The 22812-nt window shown below is 42.9% G+C and overlaps 1 protein-coding gene across 2 annotated transcripts in view; it reads left to right on the top strand.

Moving 5' to 3' along the window:
- Positions 1–14819: 14819 nt before the first annotated feature.
- Positions 14820–22812, top strand: part of MUC13 (mucin 13, cell surface associated) — a 24367-nt gene continuing 16374 nt past the window's right edge. For both annotated transcript variants that reach the window (XR_002732206.2, XM_023215091.2), the window contains exons 1-3: positions 14820–15307; positions 19489–19611; positions 20993–21099. Coding sequence is in view for 1 of the 2 variants with exons in the window: in XM_023215091.2 (XP_023070859.2) it covers positions 14857–15307; positions 19489–19611; positions 20993–21099 (681 nt within the window). In the remaining variant the exon portion in view is untranslated. The remainder of the gene's footprint in view (positions 15308–19488; positions 19612–20992; positions 21100–22812) is intronic.

Below are 22812 nucleotides of genomic sequence, written 5' to 3'. Positions count from 1 at the left end.
CTCTCATTTTAGGAATAACTGGACTGGGTAAGGTTGAGAGGTACAAACCCCAAAGAGGGGCAAACCTATTCCCACCCATTGTTTTCAATTTTCCTCTTAAAAAGCAACAAGTCCAGGCCTGGTGCTAGCATCTCTGGGGACAATGTTTTAATCTGGAACCACTCGCTTCCTCTCTCAAGAGATCTGAATTACAATTTGTGGCCACCGCAAGAGCTTTCTGATCTCAGTCAAACCTCCCATAGTCTTGATGGGTGAGTAGAGGAGGAAGTGGGTGAGAAATCAAACTCCTTCCTGGGGAAAATCTCTTTATAGAACTCCAAGAGTTTCATTCCAAAAGATAATAAAATAAAATAAAATAAAATAAGAAGCCCACAAAATCTCTCATGATGTGAAATATATTTTTAGAGCTGACTAAATTCAGTGAGGTGAGTAGATAAGCAATCGTGAAATTTTATAAACCAAGACTCAAAAAGCCAATGCCTGCTCCTTTTGAAGGTCAAGGTGTTTTGGAACACATCTCCAGTGGTTAAACACATGGCTGGGCGCAGTGGCTCTTGTCTGTAATCCCGACACTTTGGGAGGCCAAGGTGGGCAGACCCCTTGAGCTAAGGAGTTCAAGACAAGCCTGGGCAACATAGGGAGACCCCATCTCTACTAAAAATACAAAATTTAGGCAGGCATGATGGTGCAATGCCTGTAGTCCCTGTTACTTGGGAGGCTGAGGTGGGAGGATTAGGCGGGGGTTGCAGTGAAGAGAGATTGCACTACTGCACTCAGCCTGGGCAACAGAGTGAGACCATGTCTCTCAAAGAAAAAGAAAATCTTTACATTGGTACTTGACCCTTTCTCTGAGCCCATTACATCGTTTGTGTAAGAAGAGGAAGTTGCCACAGGAGTGCTCAACCGCCGTCCTGCCACCCAACAAAGCAAGTCATTTTCATGTGTTCGTGTTTCCTTCCAGCACTTATGTTTATGGAGGCATGGTTTTTACATAATTAGAGATATAACGAGAATCCTTCCTCTTCAACTTCTATCGTAGTAGAATAAGCATTTGCCGTCACTGCTGTGGTCTTCTGCATCGTTCTGTGTGTGGATAGTCGTACCTCTCATCAAGGGTGGTCACCACATTTAAACCTCTGTTGTTGGGTAAGGTTGTTTTCAATTTTTTATACTGTATATATGTAATACTGCCGCAAACATATTTGTACATATAATTTGCCCTTCATTTGAAATTATTCCTTGACCAGGCACTGTAGCTCACGCCTGTAATCCCAGCACTTCGCGAAGCCGAGGCAGGAAGATTGCTTGAGGCCAGAGTTCAAGACCCCCATCACTACAAAACTCAAAAAAAATTTTTTTTGAAGAAATTATTTAAGATAAAATTTCAGAAGTAAATTTCTCGATCTCAGGGTAAAAACATTTTGTTTTGTTTTGTTTTGTTTTGTTTTGTTTTGTTTTAAGACAGGGTCTGGCTCTGTCACCCAGGCTGGAGTGCAGTGGCATAATCACAGCTCACTGCAGCCTCACCCTCCTTGGCTCAAGCAATCCTCCCACCGCAGCCTCCTGACTAGCTGGGACCACAGGCATGCGACACCATGCTCAACTAATTTTTTAATTTTTTGTAGAGATAGGGTCTCACTATATTGCCCAGATTTGTCTCAAACTCATGGACTCAAGCGATCTTCCCCCATTGGCCTCTCAAAATCATGCCCAGCCAAGAACATTTTTAAATTGCTCTTAATACCTGTTGCCAAAGTGTAGCATATTACTATGTAGCAATTGTAAAGCATATTGAATTATTTGCACCCACACCAGAGTTGGATATATCATTGTACACATTTTTAAAATATGTAAAATATTATACACCAGTGTGGTGGCTCACACCTGTAATCCCAGCACTTTGGGAGGCCGAAGCAGGTGGATCACTAGAGGTCAGGAGTTCAAGACCAGCCTGGCCAATTTGCTGAAACCCATCTCTACTAAAAATACAAACATTAGTCAGGTGGGGTGGTACAAACCTATAATCCCAGCTACTCAGGAGGCTGAGGCAGGAGAATCGCTTGAACCCAGTAGGTGGAGGTTGCAGTGAGCAGAGATTGTGCCACTGCACACTAGCCTGAGTGGCAGAGCGAGACTCCATCTCAAAAAAAAAGAAAGGTAAAATATAATCTCACTTTTGTTTTAGTTGTAGCATCTTTAAAATGAGTAAAAAATTAAATATTTTCCCCCACACATTTATTTAATAATAATATTTTCTCTTTTGTGAATAATTTGATCAGGACAACCAACTTTTGGAAGTTAAATTGTCTGAATGCACTGTGAGTCTGAAGACCCCGGACTGTGTCTTACTTACTTTGCATTCCCTGTTCCCTGCACCTAGAACAAATCGGACGGGCTTCATTCATTCCTTCCTTTCTTCCATAAATCTTTGCTGAGCACCTGTCATGTGCCAGCTGTACTGGATGCTGGAGACAGAGGAGTGGACAGGGAAGAGAAACTCTCATGGACGTTAGGCAACAGGTAGCTAAACCAGCAAAGAGACAAAGAATTACATATTGTGATGAGGGCCATGGAGGAAACGAACTGAGGCGGGATAGTCAGGCGAGTAGACCAGCTCCTTTAGATAAGGCCCCCAAGGAAGATCTGGCCTGTTGTTCTCCTGCTTAAATGTTCCCATGGCTTCTGCCATTGTGCTTAGAATAAAATTCACCCTCCTTTCCACAGCCTCTAAGATCCTGCAGCATCAGGCCCCAGCCTGTCTCTCTGACAACATTTCCCCACAATCTCCTCCTAGATCATGGTGCTCTTCAAACACACCAGACTTGTTCTGGCCTCAGGGCCTTTGCACTTACTGCTCTTCTAGCTGGAATGCTCCTTTTCTGATGTATATATGGCAGGCTTCCCTTCAGTAGCAGTTCTCAGTTCTGATATCAGCTCCTGCAAGAAGATTTTGCTGACCATCCTATTTAAAGTAGCACCTCATACCCCACAAGTCACTATCCCATTGTTGTGTTTTATTTTCTTCAGAGCATCGATCACTGTCTAAAATCATTGTATTTAATTACTTTTTTGCCCACCCCCACTACCCATCAGCTTACAGAAGCTCCAGGAGAGCAGAGACCTTCATCGTCTTGTTCACTGCTTCATCCTCGATACCTGATGGATGTGTAGAGATGCCTCGAGTACCAGGGATTGATTGAACAGCCCCCTCCTGAACGTTACTCATGTAAAGCAACCATTCGCTGAAAAGTTAATTTCAGAGAGTATAAAAAACAAGAGTGGAAATGGTTCTGTCAATGTCATCAATTAGACATTTGAGTTGGGAATATTGCTTTCCACAAGTCATTTCTCTGGGAATGGTCTTCTGAATTAGAGAGGAAAATGCTGATGCAGCTTCATGTAGTATCTAAATGTGATATCAATAAATGGTAGTAGTGACTCTAGGAAAGCTATATTCACAACTCTGTTGAGGGGCTGGAATTAGTGAGAAGGAGATAGGAGCTTAACAAGTATTTACATCTGGTTCTATAGACAGAAAAAAATCTTTGGGTCTAACTATTTAATCTTGATAGAAATTTTATGTTTTAATGATGCTCTAGAGCCTTATCATGGTGTTGCAGTGTTGCAGAATCAAAGTAGCTGAAGAAGGGCTCTTTTGTTTGAGACAGGGTCTTACTCTGTCGCCCACGCTGTGGTACAGCAGTGCAATCTCAGATCACTGCAACCTCCACTTCCAGGGCTTCAGGGATCCTCCTGCCCCAGCCTCCCAAGTATCTGGTACTATAAACATGCGTCACCATGGTCAGATAATTATTTTAAAATAGTTTTGTAGAGACAAGGTCTCACTATACTGCTTAGGCTGGTCTCGAATTCCTGGGCTCAAGCAACCCTCCCACTTCGGCCTCCCAAAGTGCTGGGATTACAGATGTGAGCCACTGCACCTGGCTAGAGGGGCTCTTGATGGATCGAATTCTAATTCTAAAAGGCTCTGATATAGCTCTCTTGAGTTTACTTTATGCCTATATAACTGGATATTGCTTTAGATTAATGGGCATGTCCCATTCCTCTGCATAGTGAATAGAATCATTGAAAAGCTCACCCTGAACAGTAGTTCTTTTGCAACCAGGTAATTATGGGTAAAGAGCTTTTTGTTCAGCTGACTTGGTGACAATGTTACCAACATATAACATTGTTTCTATGGGAAAATGGAGTCTGTGTTCTTGACTTATAGATAAATACTTAGAAGTTAGCCATTTCATGCTAATAAATATCACCCCTTTTTCCTATCCAGGTTTTGAGTTCTGTGAGAAGTAAAATAAAGAGTACAACAGATGGAGACAAAGTATTACTTTTATAGAAACCTATTTTTGAGAATGTGGCTTAGGCCTTCCTCCTACTGAATCATTACCTTCTTGGCACAACAATCCTGAATCCAGGTTCTCTCCCCAAAGGGAAACTGCAGGATCTGAGGTGAGTATTCCCAGTTTATTCTGAAATAAGTCACTACTCTTCATTTAGGGCAAAATGAATAAAGACATGCCAAGAGGCCAGGAGTGTTTCAGGAATTAAACTCCCTCCATATGCAAGGAAACATCAGCCCTGAGGAAGAAGCTGTTCCCCTCATGAAAGCTCTGTGCATTGTCTCTGTCATCCTGCAGTACTGGAGTCAAGTGTGGATTGAGTTATGAGGGGACGTAACAGTGATTGCTGATTTATACTTTGAGGACTGCCTGACTTTCTTGCTGCCCATATTTTTCCAGATGATAAGGCCAGGGAAGAGTCAGGGAGCCAGATGCTTGGCAGTCCTCCATGCTTTCCTGGTTATACTTTTCATTCTATGCTCAGCAGATAAGTAATATAGAAAACCATGGAAATATTGACACTGTTATAATATGGTGGCATCAGTAGACACTGGTGATAGAGCCCTGTGGGCACTACTCACTTGGTATCTTGAACCTAAGACGTGAAGGGGTGTGATAGGCTCCTCCCAGTTTAGGAGACAGGATTTGAGACCTTGCATTTGAGATCCTGCTGCTACTTACGTGATCCCAGGGCACTTTTTCAATTTTTCTAGATTCCTGGTTAGGCTTTTATAAAGTGAATATAGTTAAGTTTAAAATGCCATATAAAAATGGCAGAAAAAGAGAAAAGATTTGCAAAACATATGTGAAGAACTTTTACCATTAAAAACCAAGAAGAAAATCAATTCAATTTTACAATGTGCAAATTATTTGAACAGGTACTTTACAAAAGAAGAGACATGAGTGGCTAATATGCACACAAAAAGATGTTCAACATCATTTGTCATCAGGAGATGCAAATTAAAACAAAAGTGAGATGCCACTACATACCCTTTAGGGTAGCTAAGATAAAGACTGACAATACCAAGTGTTGGCAAGGATAGGGAACAACTGGAATTCTCATATATTGCTGATGGAAAATGGCATAACAACTTAGGAAAACCAGTTGACCATTTATTAAAAAGTTATTTACCTACCATGTGATGCAGCCATTCTATTCTAAATATTTACCCTAAAGAAATGAAAGTGTGTGTTCATAAAAAAAACGTGTACATGAACACTTATAACTTTTTTTTTTTTTTTTTTTTTTTTTTGAGACGGAGTCCCACTCTGTTGCCCAGGCTGGACTGCAGTGACATGATCTTGGCTCACTGCAAATTCTACTTCCAGAGTTCAAGGGATTCTCCTACCTCACTCTCCTGAGTAGCTGGGTTACAGGTTCCCGCCACCACACCTGGCTAATTTTTGTATTTTTAGTACAGATGAGGTTTTGCCACGTTGGCCAGGCTGATCTCCAACTCCTGATCTCAGGTGATCCACCTGCTTCAGCCTCCCAAAGTGCTGGGATTATAGGCATGAGTCACCACATCTGGCCTTATTTATAATATTTTTATTTGTAATAGTCAAAACTAGAAACAACTCAAATGTCCATCGACAGACAAATTGATAAACAAGCCATTGTACATCGATACAGTGGAATAGTGTTCAGATATAAGAAGAAACAAACTAGGAATACACACAGCAAGGATGAATCTCAAAATGATTATGTTAAGTGAAAGAAACTGGCCCAAACAAAACAAAACAAAACAAAAAACTACATCTGTATGATTCCATTTACATAAAATGCTAGAAAACATAGACTAATCTCTAGAGACAGAAAGCAGATCAACGGTTGCCTGGGGTTGGGGTGGAGTGTGGGGGATGCAGCACTAAAAAGGGACAAGAGGAAAGTCTTGGGTGTGTCGGGAATGCCTGGTATCTTGGTTGCAACAGTAGCTACACATGTATATACATCAATCAAAACTCGTTGAACTGTACACTGTAAATAGATACAGTTTATTGACATAAATTATAGCTCAATAAAGCTAGTTTAAAAAGAAAAGAAAAAGAAGCCTTTGTTTAAATACTGATTCCAGGAGTTATTCAAGCTGAGAATAACAGCACAACATAATGGGTCTTAGATGTGTCTTTGTTTTGGAAAAAGTGTTTAAATGGACCTCTCAGCCATGTAAGAACAAACCCCTGTCTTATTCTTGAATGGAGACTCTAGGACAAAAAGCAACTTATCTGTTGGGCGATCATACAAAAATGTTTTGTTTTCATCAAGGTCAGAGTTAAAAATTTAAACCCAAAGGCCAGGCGTGGTGGCACACGCTTATAATCACAGCACTTTGGGAGGCTGAGGTGGGGGATTGCTTGAGTCTAAGAGTTTGAGACCAGCCTGGACAACATGACAAAACCCCATCTTGTCTGAAAATACAAAAATCAGCCAAGCATGGTGGTGCACGCCTGTAATCCCAACTACTTGCGTGACTGAGGCAGGAAGATCACTTGAGCCCTGGAGGCAGAGGTTGCAGTGAGCTGAGATTGTGCCACTGCACTTCAGCCTGGGTGACAGAGTGAGACTCTGTCTCAAGAAAAAAGAAAAAAAAAATTTAAACTCAAAACTCTAGCCACAACTCAGAAGGTATCATTAGTTTACATTCCTCTGGCTGGGGCTGGACACAGTAGAGTTGGGGCCCTGGACTTTAAGGAAGGAAAACTGGATTAAGAAGACCAAAATCCAAGTCGTAAAGCTGGTTCCTGACACCTGGTGAGAGGTGAGGGGCTGAGGAACTAGAGAGAGGGTGAGAAAGGGAACTGAGAGGTGGGGACCTGCCCAATGCGCAGCCAGGAGCAGAGAGATCAAATCAGCTGTTCTAGGTTTTCTCTTTTCCGTACTTTATTGCCCACTCCCCAACATACCAGTCACCCACAAGACTTCAGTAAAGTTAGGTTAGATGCCATAATGTGATGTTCATTATGCTTGGGAACTTTACTGGGGGGCTGTATCCAGGTAGAGTCACAGAAGCTTGGAGATGTGATTACAAAGTTGCTAGATGTGGCCATCAGAGAGGCCCGGAATGGTGGTCCCCAGCATATGGTGACTAAAGTTAAGCAACTAATAATTTTGGGAAAGATGTAAGTCCTCTTCAGGGATTCTCAGAACTACAGCTGGAGGAAAGTGGTTTCCTGCACTCAAATGTGGGTGAGTAGAGCACAGTTCACCTCCTAAAACATGGTAGCTTGGAGACATTTGAGATATCAAGAGATTAACCAAACTCTTGTGCCACCAACCTCACAAGGATATTTGGAATGTCCTAAGTTATTTTGGGCTTCAAGTCAGAAAAATGATTTGTAAGGCCAGCTCCACCTCTTCTATCTCAAAAGCTCGGAGGAGACCTATGGTATATGACAAAATGCTAGCTATAATTGCCTTTCTCTGGTTTGACGTCAATTGATGACTGGACTTTGTACCTGAAAGACAGTTAAAACTAAAGGTAGCCGGGGAGGGAAATCATTTCCTCCTTGGATTACCAAGCAAGAACAGCTAAAATGAAAGCCTTCACTCCTCTTACTCTTCTTGCTCTCCTTTTTGTACACACAGGTAAGGAATATTTTTACATTTTAATTCTTCCAATCATGTATGTTGTCTTTGAGGTAGAATCAGCAAACCTACAGCTACGAATTCTCCCAGCCCAGCACACGGTCTATTTTATAAATGAAGTTTCCTTTCCAGCTCAGCTCAAAGACACAGGCATTTTATCCTGTGATGGGGAAGATAGAGCAATAGCAAAAGTGGTCTATGGGCTGGGTGCAGTGGCTCAAGCCTGTAATCTCAGCAATTTGGGAGGCCAAGGCGGGTGGATCACTTGACGTCAGAAGTTTGAAACCACCCTGGCCAACATGGTGAAACCCCATCTCTACTAAAAATACAAAAAAAAAAATTAGCCAGGCATGGTGGCGGGCACCTGTAATCTCAGCTACTCAGGAGGCTGAGGCAGGAAGAATCGCTTTAACTCGGGAGGTGGAGGTTGCAGTGAGCTGAGATGGCACAGGGTGACAGAGCCAGAGTCCATCTCGGGGGGGGTTGGGGAGAAGAAGTGGCCTATGGAGTAAGACTTGGGGGCTCAGCAAACCAGAGGTTTGTCTTTGAGAGTTTCTGAGGCCAGATAAGAAGGACTAAGTAGGTTCCAAGGACCTAGTTCTCTACTGTAGCTTTCTGGATCCCCTCTCATGATAATCAGAGAGCTGACCGCAGGAAAAAGCCTCCTTGCACAAATGTACTTGAATTTGAGAATGCTAAACCATAGGGAGTAGTTGTCATGTTGATTAGACTTCAGACATGTACTCTTTGTTCTGAGTTAGGAAGGGTTCTATGGGCCACATGTGGGTGAGATCATCAGTACGTTAAGAGGTGAGGGTTGTGGGGGCCAACTGGCTTAAAATTTTGCTGAAAAATCACTGGCGTGAAGTAGATGGATTAATAGGAAAAAAGGCATACAAGTGTATTTAATGTGTGTACCCAGGAGCCTTCAGCATGAACACCCAACTTCCTGATGAGGTATAGAAGCTTATACTCCATCTTGAAGTTACAGAAAGAAAGGGGGCTTGGATCTTGGTAAAACAAGTTATGGAAGAAGGGAGAAGAGGAATTCTGTTGAGGGGCAATAAATGATTAGGGAGAATAATTTCATCTGGGAACAAAAATGAACTTGTAGATAATTTTCCTTGGAATTTACAGATCCTTGGAGACAGCCGTTATCTTGACGAAGGGTCTGCTCAGGGGTAGTTTCCTTCTTGGCCTTTTTTCCTGTGGTGGATAATGACATAACAGGGAGGGGAACAGGAGCAATAGTTCTTCTTTGGTGGGTCAGTCCTTACAGCGCTTGTTGACCTCTGAGAGTTTTTAATTTAAAACACTCATTATATCAGGGAGTTATATTTGGGGGTGAAATATTTTGATTTCCTTCAGGTTCAATGAGTTGAAATCTAGAAGCTGCTTGCAGAAAGGAAGAAAGTCTTTGATAAGGCAGACATATGAAGAGAAATTAAGCCCTTCCAGAGAACAGGAATGAATGGCATCAGGATTAGAGTTTTTGAGAGCTGGTTTCAAGCTTTTAATGCGGGAAGTTTGGAAAAGGCTAGGTGCACAGGAGGGGAGGGCTCACCAGATCTGTCCTGCCAACGCTGGGGGCAGATGCCAGGTCCAAGCCTTCAGGACCAAGGAAGAATTGGTGAGGCTTGTATGACTTTCAGGAGCCACTATTTAAAAAGGCCACTATTAAAAGCCACTATTAAAAATTGACTTTTAAAAAATAGAACAGAAGGGCGGTAGAAAGGGGAAAGTTGGCTGGGAGGGCCAAGGAGATGAATAGAGAGGTAAGGGAATCAGGAATCATTGAGGCTCAAGGTACCTTAGGGGAGTGGAGATGTTTCTTGACCCAGAGAACCCAAGGGGAAGGGCAAATAGTGGAGCAAGCAGGGATTCAGACGGCATGCCACCGCTTATTAGCTCAGTGTCTTCCTGTGCAACAATAGAGGGGAAATCCCTATACTGAAGAGTGACTGAGAGGATTAAATGAGACAGAGAGCCTGATGTGCTGGGATACTCCCTGGCACATAGTAGGGGCTTAATACATGATTTCCCTTTTTGTCATGTCTGCACTTGGATCTGATCTTTCTTCCTTTCTTCCTTTTTTTTTTATTTTTTTTTGAGACTGGGTTTCACTCTTGTTGCCCAGGCTGGAGTGCAATGGCATGATCTCAGCTCACTGCAACCTCCGCCTCCCAGGTTCAAGTGATTCTCCAGCCTCAGCCTTCTGGGTAGCTGGGATTATTTTTGTATTTTTAGTAGAGATGAGGTTTCACCATGTTGGCCAGGCTGGTCTCAGACTCCTGACCTCAGGAGATCCACCCGCCTTGGCCTCCCAAAGTGCTGGGATTACAGGCGTGAAGCACCACGTCCAGCTTGGATCTGATTTTCAGACTTTGGTTTTGATTTCCTCTTCTTTGTTTAAAAAAGCTATACAAGTAATGCAGACCCACTGTAACAAATTCAAACAATACAGATGTATATGAAATAAAAATTGAGCATCCAATCTGCCTTCCCACCCATCTACCTCCAGATATATTAATATGGACAGTTTTTGTGGCTATTAAGGTTTGCTTTTGAAAAAAAAAAGTTTATTTTATTATTTACTTATTTATTTTGAGACAGAGTTTTGCTCTTGTTGCCCAGGCTGGAGTGCAATGGTGTGATCTCGGCTCACTGCAACCTCCCCCTGCCAGGTTCAAGCAATTCTCCTGCCTCAGCCTCCCAAGTAGCTGGGATTACAGGTGCTCACCCCCACGCCTGGCTAATTTTTTTTTTGTATTTTTAGTAGAGATGGGGTTTCACTACATTGGCCAGGCTGTTCTCGAACTCCTGACCTTGTGATCCGCCCACCTTGGCCTCCCAAAGTTCTGGGATCACAGGCGTGAGCCACCACACCTGGCCTTATTTTATTTTTTGAGATGGAGTTTTGCTCTTGTCGCCCAGGCTGGAGTGCAATGGCATGATCTCAGCTCACTGCAACCTCTGCCTCCCAGGTTCAAGTGATTCTCCTGCCTCAGCTTCCTGAGTGGCTGGGATTACAGGTGCCCACCACCATGCCCAACTAATTTTTGCATTTTTAGTAGAGATGCCGTTTCACCATGTTGGCCAGGCTGATCCCAGACTCCTGACCTCAGGTGATCTGCCCACCTCGGCCTCCCAAACTGATGGGATTACAGGCATGAGCCACCGCACCTGGCCTGATACATTTTAAAAAGTTGCTTGTTTTTTTTGAGACAGAGTCTCACTCTGTTGCCAGGCTGGAGTGCAGTGTCATGATCTCGGCTCACTGCAACCTGTGCCTCCTCGGTTCAAGCAATTCTCCTGTCTCAGTCTCCCAAGTAGCTGGGACTACAGGCGTGTGCCACCATGCCCAGCTAATTTTTGTATTTTTAGCAGAGACAGGGTTTCACCATGTTGGCCAGGATGGTCTCAATCTCTTGATCTCATGATCCACCCACCTCAGCCTCCCAGAGTGCTGGGATTACAGACATGAGCCACCGCTCCTGGCCTGAATATTTTTTTTAAAGTTGCTTTTTTATGTAATGTTAAGGATTTTGGAGGTGTGTGTAAGGAATCACTACTTCAAACATGAGTTGCATCTCAGGATTCTGGGCAACCAAGGGCAGGAAGTGTGTCTTGTACACCTTTACATTCCTCCTCACCCCCATGCCTTGTGTAGCACCTTGACCGCAAGAACCTCTACACAAGTATTTACTGAAACAAATGAAAAATGTGCCAGTGACATGTGAAGTGCCTTTAACAGGCAAAACTTTCCAGGTTGTTTTTGCTTTCTCTGAGAGATTAGGACTGCATTATTCCACAGAATCTGATGAGTGCCTTTGGGAACCAACATCTCATCACAATGAGGAATTTAGATCTGGAAGAAAAGTGTTTGATTGTGACTTTCAGTTAGCTTTGAATAAAGCAGTTATAGATGTGTCCTGGACATGGGTGGTGATTATGGAGTGTTCCCCAGAAAGAAACCAGGTCAGGGCATGTATTTTGCCACTGAAACCTATGATTTATACCTCCGTGGACATTGTGCTATCCTTGTGTTATTTAGAAGTTTTAGGACCTAAGTAAATAAAAAGACTAAAGCTCTTTTTACTGCACAGATGTCTTCATAGATTTCTGTTATCTATAGATTGAACAGAATAGGTTATTTGACAATTCCTCTTGGGTATTTTTACAGATAATTTAAGCCTGGGATATCAGCTCTAAGCTGTCTTCCCTGAAATCTGTATAACCCTCAGATAAAACACACATATACACATAGACACACACAAGTATATTTTAGTTTTTTAAAAAAATTGTAGCTATTCACAGCAATGAATTGCTGTCAGCTTGGAATGTGTCTCATTTATTAAAACTAATTGAGCATTCTGAAATGTAATCTCCCTAGTGAACAGAAATTTAAAACCAAAATAAACAAGCCTAGAAGTCCAAAACTCCTCGTCATAATTCCAAAGGCCTGCAGAAGACCTCTTAAGATGTCCCAATTTGTTTTCTGCACATCTACAGAAACATGTTGGTTCTTGGGCATCGGCCGAGAATGAACATTTCCAAAGCATGAAATTCAGGGTCTAGTGGGGTTGGGGCTGTTTGCACCCACAGTCTGCCAAGACCTTTTCTTCTGTCCAGAGTTTTCCATGGTGAGAGCCAGCCCCTGGCCACTCTCACTGCTACCCCAGTGATAGAGGGCACCGTGGAGGTCACTTCTGCTTCCACTGCTTTCATTCTGATCCCCAATTTTCTCTATTTGCTCTTCTTGTGTTTGCTCCTCGGGGATGTCTTGGCTTTTTCGTTAAATGGATGGACTTCCCCGTAACTTTAATCAAGTGATAGTTAGGACATTGGCATCTCACAGACCTGGCTTTGCCTCTGGGCAAATTCCTTAACCCCTCTGAGTACTGGTGGGCTCTTCTGTTAAATGAGGGCATTTACGTCTACTTCACAGGTCCTGTCGGGCGCAGGGCCAGTGCTTGATAGATGAGAACTATCCTGAGTGGCAGGAATAGGAAGAGTGGCAGTCAACATTGCCAGCTGGTGATGTATTTCTTGTCTAGGAAGAGCAATTGCTGATCTCTTCAACATTTCTGAATGGCTATGTTAGCCAAGCCCTCTTCAAAGTGAAGAGCCAGGCTCTGCCCTCAAGGGGCTCATAGACCCATGGGGGAATCAGGAAGCATATTCCGCAGTTCTCTGTACCCTAAGATTTAGAAATTGCTTCCTCACTAAAACTTTTTCTTTCAATAATTTTTTTTTTTTTGAGACGGAGTCTCGCTCTTTCACCCAGGCTGGAGTGCAGTGGCCGGATCTTAGCTCACTGCAAGCCCCGCCTCCCAGGTTTATGCCATTCTCCTGCCTCAGCCTCCCATGTAGCTGGGACTACAGGTGCCCGCCACCTCGCCTGGCTAGTTCTTTGTACTTTTTAGTAGAGACGGGGTTTCACCGCGTTAGCCAGGATGGTCTTGAACTCCTGACCTCGTGATCGGCCCGTCTCGGCCTCCCAAAGTGCTGGGATTACAGGCTTGAGCCACCACGCCTGGCCTGTAATTTTTTTAACCTATTGTCAAGGTCAGAGTTCTTAGAGACAATGAAAATTTCTAGAAAACTTATCACTGGGCCAGGCAAAGTGTTTCACACCTGTTATCCCAACACTTGGGAGGCCAAGGTGGGAGGATCACTTGAGCCCAGGAGTTTGGGGCTGCAGTGAGCTATGATGGCACCACTGCATTCCAGCCTGAGTGACAGAACAAGACCATGTCTCTAAAAAAAAGAAAGAAAGAAAGAAAAGAAAAAGGAAAAGAAAATAGATCACTGAATCACTAGAGTTTACCACTCCATGTATCCAGGGGTTCCTAAAAGTTGTGAAAATGCAACTTTGATACCCATCATAGCTCAGAAAGCAAAGATCACTTATTCATCTTACTCTTAGTCAATGTATCGAGAATTGTGAATGGGAAAACACTACTAGAATACAATTTTGGAAGAAGTATAATAAGCACTTAATGAGGTATTTTTATTTTATTGTTCCAACCCTAACCTCTCCCTCCCTCAATCTATCAAGGTAATGAAAAACAGGGGCAGTTGCCTTAAAGTGCAGAAAGACAAAAGGAGTCCACTTCTGGGTAGTCACTGCGCCACCTTGTGGCATTCTCAATTGTCCTCACTGAGAACAGTCTGAAGTATATTAAATCCAGATCAACAGTTGTACAACTACAGACATAAATAATATTACTTCTTGGTACTCAACTTAAAAAATATTAACTCCTCTGTGGGACTGGTGGGTCATGTCTGCAATCCCAGCACTTTGTGGGGCTGAGGCAGGTGGATCATTTGAGGCCAGGAGTTAAGATACCAGCCCAGCCAGGATAGTGAGACCCCCATCTCTAAAAAACAAAAAACATTAGCCAGCCATGGAGGTGTTACAACTGTAGTCCTAGCTATTTGGGAGGCCGAGGTGGGAAGATTGCTTGAGCCTAGGAGCTCAAGACTGCAGTGAACTATGATCACACCACTGCACTCCAGCCTGGGTGGCAGAGGAAGACCTTATTTCTAAAATAAATAAATAAACATTAACTCTTTGTCATATTTTTCAATAATATTTTTTCCAGTTTTGTTTAATTTTTAATTTTGATTATTGTGGGTTTTTTTGTGTTTAGAAATAACCATGTATTTTAATTTTTAATATAGTCATATATATTCATTTTTCCAGAAACGAATGAGTTGAGGCTAGGCATGGCAGTTCATAACTATAATCTCAGCAGTTTGGGAGGCCAAAGAGGGTGGATCGCTTGAGCCCAGGGATTTATGACCAATCTAGGCAACTTGGGGAAACCTTATCTCTACAAAAAAAAAAAAAAAAAAAATGAGTTGGATACCAATTAGTATTAAGTAACTGCCATTAGTTATTCAATGTACTGTCTGCTCAAACTTGGTATCTTTGTTCCTCCAGCCACTATCCAAGGCCAATCAACTGTTGATTCAAAAAACACAGAAACTGCAACTGGTCGTCCTACAGTAGCTACAACTGATGCCATTGAAACTAATTCCCCTGAAACTGCTGGCACCACAACTACACCTTCTTCCCCAACAGCTGCTTCACCTGCTTCCCCCATAATTAATATACATAGTTCCTCCACAATTCCTACACCTACTAATACAGACAATGAGTCAACTGCAAATGCAAATTCATTAACTACATCTGACATAATCACCACTTCATCTACAAATGATGGATCAATCACAACGGTTCCTTCTGAAACACAAAGTGACAATAAAATGTCCCCCACCACAAAAGACAACCAATCATCAGAGCCTCCCACTGGCATCACTTCACTGGAGACCAGCACCCTAAACACCACAGGTAAGGGCGATTCCCTCAAAGACTCCCCAAGAATGGAGCATACCATTGTGGAGGGAGGGAGGTGGGTATGTTCTGGTGGGCTAGGAAAATGGGTCTAAAGAAGCCCAAGGTTTCCTTGGAAATTAACTGTGGGTTTGAAATCTGGGTCACAATGTAGTGACAGCAGAGATCCTAAAACCCTCAGTTTCCTTCTGTTCTCCTTTCCTTTCCTGCTATCTTACCTCATGTTATTTGCTAGCTGTGCAGTATTTTTTTCAATGAACTTGGGCTTTGTGAAAGGTATCTCTATAGCTTTCCTCTCCCTAGAGGATTTTTAGAAATAGTTTCAGCTTCTCTGAGAAGACCAGGTCCAAATAAGCATGGACTGTTCAGCCCCACTGATCTAGCTCTCTGGTCTACCTAAGGAAGAAGTCAGTTCTACCCTTGAGGTAAGATGGTGGCTGATCACAATGTGGAACTTGTGTCAAGCCAAGAATTTGAGACTGAGGCATAGAAAGCAAAACAACAGCAGTGTTCAAACAGTCCTAGGCATAACCAGGGCCATTGTCCAAAGGACAGATGCTTTGCGAACACTAAGAGATGACAAGTGACCTCAAGCAGAAGTTAATGAAACAGGAACCATTTGCTTCACTTCCCCAAGCTCAGTCTGTAACAGAAATCAACCAAGTTCATCAGTAAAGGCTAAATGGCCTTGTGGACCATGTGGGGTCTCTGTTGTAACTCCTGCACTCTACTATTTTAACATGAAAGCAGCCACGGTTAACAAACAAAAGGTTGATCAGATACGACTCGTGAACCATAGTTTGCCAGCCCTTGATCTAGAAGAATCGTCACACTTTAGAGCCTGAAGAATCTAGATAAATCCTATCATTCTCAGACGGGAAAGCTGGGACCCAGTGAGGGCCATGACTCACCCAGGGTCAAAGACCAAGTGATGTCTCCCTACCCTTAACTTCTGGTAGCTTCCTCAATGTTCTTTGATAGATTTAAGAAGTGGATGGTTAAGCAAGTAGAGCCCAGAGGCTGTATCTAAGACGTCTTTCCCCAATCTTCTTTCATGTTTGGAGGGGCCACTCTGAAGGTGGGATCCAATGGGACACAGCTCTCCTGGAATCAGGAAAGGCAGGTTTTCTAAGCCATTTCTGCTCCGCCAGGTGTTCCCTCAGAGTCAGGCCATCTTCCTGTGTTCTGGCCCTACCATGAATAAACTGTGGGGTCTGGGGCAAGTCATTTCTCTCTTGGCTTCAATTTACTGATCTGCAATAAGGCGAGACTGAACTAAAAAGCCCCCAAATCTCTTCTGGCTGTAACATCCTGTGACTTAATCAATTCCTGGCCATGAAATAAGCTAACAAGTCTGTCCTTCGTTGCTGAAGAGAAAGCACCCGGGAGTTACTTGTCTGGTATCTCCAGAAGGAGATATATCCAGTCTCTTCCCTAAGATGTCCCAAGTCATCTTTGCAAGGTGGCTGAGGCTTTTCTTAAAGAAGCCATTAATTTTATTTAGAAGACTGGTTCATACCGTGTCAGAGGGGTGACCCTTATTTTGTTTATAAGATACTGAGCTATGCCTCCTTTTATCCTATATAGTCTATTTTTTTCTCTTTAAAAAATTGTTGGCTGGGCGTGGTGGTTCACGCCTGTAATCCCAGCACTGTAGGAGGCCGAGGTGGGCGGAATACGAGGTCAGATCAAGACCATCCTGGCTAACACAGAGAAACCCCGTCTCTCCTAAAGAATACAAAAACTTAGCCGGGTGTAGTGGCAAGCGCCTATAGTCCCAGCTACTTGGGAAGCTGAGGCAGGAGAATGGTGTGAACCCAGGAGGCGGAGGTTGCAGTGAGCTGAGATTGCGCCACTGCACTCCAGCCTGGGCGACAGAGCAAGACTCCATCTCAAAAAAAAAAAAAAAAAAATTGTTAATGGAAGCCGGGCATGGTGGCTCACGCCTGTAATCTCAGCACTTTGGGAGGTTGAGGTGGGTGAATTGCTTGAGCTCAGGAGTTCAAGACCAGCCTGGGAAATGGCAAAACCCCATCTCTACAAAAGAAAAATACAAAAATTAGCCAGGTGTGGTAGCATGCATCTGTAGTCTCATCTACTCAGGAGGCTGAAGTGGGAGGACCACTCAAGCCCTGGAGGCAGAGGTTGCAGCCAGCCAAGATTGTGTCACTGCACTCTAGGCTGGGCAACAGAGCAAGACCCTATCTCAAAAAAATAATGTTAATGGACTTTATTTTTAGAGCTGTTTTAGACTCACAGCAAGATTTAGAGAAAGGTGCAGAGGTTTCCCATATACTCCCTGGCCTGACACATACATTATCAACATCCCCTACCAGAGCAGTGTGTTTATTACAATTGATAAACCTCCAGTGACACATCATTATCACCTACAGACCATAGTTTACATTAGAGATCACTCTTGGTGTTATGCATTTTATGAATTTGGACAAATAAATGTATGGTATGCATCCACTATTATGGGATCACAACCCTAAGAATCCTTTGCACTTTTCATCCTCCCCTCTAACTCCTGGCAACCACAGATCTTTTTACTGTCTCCATAGTTTTGCCTTTTCCAGAACTTCATACAGTTGGAATCATACAGTATGTAGCCTTTCGAGGTTGGCTTCTTTTACATAGTAGTATGCATTTCCTCCATGTCTTTTCATGGCTTGAGAGCTTATTTTTGAGTGCTGAATGGTATTCCATTGTCTAGATGTACCAGTTTGTTTATCCATTCACCTACTGAACGGTATCTCGGTTGTTTCCAAGTTGTGGCACTCATGAACAAAGCTGATATTAACGTGGATGTGCAGATTTTTGTGTGGACATAAATTTTCCACACCTTTGGTTAAATACCAAGGAGGGTGACTCTCAGATCTTCCCGTAAGAGTATGTTCAGTTTTGTAAGAAGCCACCAAACTTTTCTCTCAAAGTGGCTGTGGCATTTTGCATTACCATCAAACAATGAATGAGAGTTCCTGTTGCCCCATATTCTCACCAGCATTATTTTACTTTTTATTTTTTAAAAGAAGTAAATTAGGCCTATGATTATGGAAAAAGCAGCTCAAACAGGGTAAAATCATGTGCAATACAAATTCAATCTCCCTCTCATCCTGAACCTCTAGGACCCAGACCCCAAGTTTCCTTCCCCAGAGGCAACGTCTGTGGCCAATTCCTTGTATCTCCCTCCTGAAATTACCTATGCAAATATAAGCATACATATTTGCTTGTATATAATCCTCCCCTTCTTTTATTCACAAAAGAGAGCATGTTATACACATCGTACCTTACATACAGCTTTTAAAGAAATCAGTGGTTTCTACATATAGGTTTGTAAGACTCTCAAGACAGCTTTGAAGGTTATCAAACACATAAGCTATTCTGCCATCGCAGCTCAGAATCATTCCACTTGACAGAAATGAAGAAGACTGGCAGCCCAGATCACCATTGGATCACTGAGCTAACTCTCCTCCTCAGATCTCATCAGTCCCCAGAGAGAGAAAGATACTGCACTCTGCTTGGCCTGGGAGTCTCGGCCCACAGTGTAGAACCCATTGCAGTGTTATTTTCACCATTTATTCAAGTGATCCACTTAGAAAGCCAGAGGCTGGAGCGTCTTCTCATGGCCTCTTAGAATTTTCACTGAGTTAATCCACATTCTCTCCTTTACTGTCCCATTCCTGTTTTCATGGCTATGTCTCCTAGGTATGCTTACCAGAATATGGCATCTAGTTTCTTTTCCGAGCTTCTTGGCTGTTCAATTATTCATACCTTTCTAAAAATAAGACATTTTATCTAGAATGTTTTGGGGAGCCCCACCTTGTGTTAGAGGACTGTGCTTCAAGGTTCTGGAGGGACTTTGAGATCTGAAGATTCCTGACTTCTTGGAGTTAGAAGACTGCAATCTCTCTTTCTCTGGGCAAGCCCTTGTCCACTAATCTCTGATCTTTACTATTGACGAGTATTATATTTGGTTCTAGAATTTCAGAAACAACTCTCTAGAGACCTAAGCAAGCAAATATTTGTTTTTAACTCTTCCAAAAGTGTGCTGTGGAGTAACACAACCAAGGAATGGAAAGGGCCCAGGAGGGAGGCAAGAAGATGGAAAAATACATTTCCTCTTGTTATTTATTGCCATTTCTCTGGATTTCTAATCTCTTTCTATTCCATCTAAGGTCCCAGCAATCCTTGCCAAGATGATCCTTGTGAAGATAATTCGTTATGTGTTGAGCTGCATCATACACGTTTTTGCCTGTGTTTAGAAGGATATTACTACAACTCTTCTACGTGCAAGAAAGGTGAGTTATAAGGGATGAGCATGTCTGAGTTCTGTATCTCATACCAAAAGTGGAATTGAAAACTCAAAATGATGGCAAAAGGAGATTCCAAAATATCACAGATAAAGAAAATGTGGAGGCAACAAAGGCCAGCAAAGTAGGGAAAAGTGCTGTTACTTAGAGACATAGAGGCAGAACAAGGTGATCTATCTAAGACCACATAGTCCAGCAACCCTGGGAGCCTGATCTTCAGTTCTGTGTCACAAGATTTGTTTGCTCCACAACATCAGATCCCCCTCTTAGAGATATAAGAGCCCTTCAGCTCTAAAAATGGATTTCAGGAGTACATTTATACACCTGTGGCATAATGATGTTTTATGATTAGATCAAACACCAGGGTGCAATGAAGTTCTGAGGACTGACTGTTTGAGTTCTAGTTCTATTTTTTTTTTCTGTTTTATGAATGAGAAATATCTTCATTTTCCAGAGCAGCCAATTCTATAAGAAATTAATACATTGCATTGCCCACTGGGTTAGGGATATATCAAAAGCCCCCCAAATGCTCATACTTTTAGCACTAATAATCTCACTTCTGGGAATTTACTCTAAGTAAGTGATCCCAAATACAGAAGAACAGTTTGTGTGTGAAGATGTTCATTGCAACCTTTTTCTTTTCGTTTTAAATAATTAAAAGCACTAAGTTCAATAACAAAAAATGATTACATCAAGGAAGGGAACATATACTTCATAGAATATTATGCAACCTTTAAAAATGATGGTTATGAGACCAGGCATAGAAGCTCACACCTGTAATCCTAGCAGTTTGGGAGGCCAAGGCAGGAGGATCACTTGAGGCCAGGAACTTGAGACTAGCCTAGCCAACATACTGAGACCCCTATTTCTACAAATGTTAAAAAATTGCCTGGCTGTGGTGGCATATACCTGTAGTCTCAGCTAGTCAGGAGGCTGAGGCAGGAGGATCCCTTGAGCCCAGGAGTTCAAGCCTGCAGTAAGCCAGTTGTGCTACTGTACTCCAGCCTGGGTCACAGAGCAAGACCCTGTCTCTCTCTCTCTCTCTATCTCTTTCTCTAAAAAAAAAAAAGAGAGAGAGAGACTAGGCAACGATTTGGAAAATACCTATTATATAATAAGAAAAAAGAAATATGGCATAAACTTGGAATTACAACAATGATGTAAACTGTGAACGGAAAGAAATATACCAAAATGAAAATGGTTGTGCTAGGTTGGGTGGGATTATGCATAACTTTAAAAATATTTCCAGATTTCCTGTAGTGTCATTATACAATGTTGGGAATTCTAAAAAATAATTTATGTTTTAAAACAAAATGGAAATGTCCCTCTTTTCATTAAATAGTACAGAACGATTCTGCTTAACTTTCAGGAAAGGTATTCCCTGGGATGATTTTAGTGGAAGTATCAGAAACATTTGATCCAGAAGACAAACATTCTGTGGCCTATCAAGATTTGTATAGTAAAATTACTGACTTCGTAAGTATTTTCCAGCTTTCCGTTCTGTAAAACATTCTTTTGTTCTAACACTGAGTTGCAGAGAGTAGAGCTGGTCTTCAGGTGGTTCATGCTGGTACCATTGTACCAGTTGTTCAAACAGTGAAACGTACCTTTACTGCTTGGTAAACAGCAGCTGTCCTGAGTGCCTCCACCGGTGCCACCACTTCTTCATTGCCCAGGCCTCTCCCCTGGGACCCTTGGACCACCCCATCGTCTTGCACCTGGAGGCATGGCACCTGGCCTGGCATGGCAGAGGGCCTGCAGAAACTGGCTCCAGCCATACCATACCCATTGTTTTATAAGCTATTAATACAGTTTTAAATGGACAGATAAATATTATGAAGTTTTAAAATAAATTATTTCCACAGAATGAAAGAGAAAAAATTGGCCAGGCGTGGTGGCTCAAGCCTGTAATCCCAGCACTTTGGGAGGCCGAGACAGGCGGATCATGAGGTCAGGAGATCGAGACCATCCTGGCTAACCCGGTGAAACCCCGTCTCTACTAAAAAATACAAAAAACTAGCCGGGCGAGGTGGCGGGCGCCTGTAGTCCCAGCTACTTGGGAGGCTGAGGCAGGAGAATGGCGTAAACCCGGGAGGCGGAGCTTGCAGTGAGCTGAGATCCAGCCACTGCACTCCAGCCCGGGAGACAGAGCGAGACTCCGTCTCAAAAAAAAAAAAAAAAGAAAGAAAGAAAGAGAAAAAATTTAAAGATGTTGTTTCTCTTTTTTATATTCAAATTTGCATACATTTTCATACTAGTCTGGCTTTAAAAAAATGTCTAGAAGAATAATTATATCTGAATATCTGTTACTTATTTTTCCCATTTTCAAAAATGTTGGCATGAACAATACTTTCCCATCGTTTAGGTTATTGTGACCGAGTGCACACGTGTGAGCGAGCATGAAAGGAAAGGGTCTTTCCATTTTGCAGCCACAGATGTTAGCCCTGGAAGGACTCTCAGAGAGCATCCAGCCAATATAGCTCAAAGTTCAGTTTTAAAGGAAAAAATATTAGCCTTAAATATGTCTTAGAAGTCGAGGTGGAGGCTGGGCACGGCGGCTCATGCGAGTAATCCTAGCACTTTGGGAGGCTGAGGCGGGCAGATTACTTGAGGTCAGGTGTTTGAAACCAGCCTAGCCAACATGGTGAAACCCCATCTCTACTAAAAATACAAAAAAATGAGCCGGTCGTGGTGGCGGGCGCCTGTAATCCCAGCTACTCAGGAGGCTGAGGGAGGAGAACCACTTGAACCCAGGAGGTGGGGGTTGCAGTGGCCCAAGATCATGCCACTGCACTCCAGCCTGGGTGACAGAGTAAGACTCTGCCTGGAGAAAAAAAAAAAGTAGAGATGGAGAGACATTTTTTTAAAGCTGAAGTCTTATTCCATGACAATGTCTCTTAATTTGAAATTATATCACTATTAGAACTGGTATTGGGAGGCCGAGACGGGCGGATCACGAGGTCAGGAGATCGAGACCATCCTGGCTAACACGGTGAAACCCCGCCTCTACTAAAAAAAATACAAAAAGCTAGCCGGGCGAAGTGGCAGGTGCCTGTAGTCCCAGCTACTCGGGAGGCTGAGGCAGGAGAATGGCGTGAACCCGGGAGGCAGAGCTTGCAGTGAGCTGAGATCCGGCCACTGCACTCCAGCCTGGGCGACAGGGCGAGACTCCGTCTCAAAAAAAAAAAA

This window comes from Piliocolobus tephrosceles, chromosome 2 (genome assembly GCF_002776525.5).
Source record: "Piliocolobus tephrosceles isolate RC106 chromosome 2, ASM277652v3, whole genome shotgun sequence".
Taxonomy (NCBI): domain Eukaryota; kingdom Metazoa; phylum Chordata; class Mammalia; order Primates; family Cercopithecidae; genus Piliocolobus; species Piliocolobus tephrosceles.
This window is presented reverse-complemented; position numbering and strand designations above follow the sequence as displayed.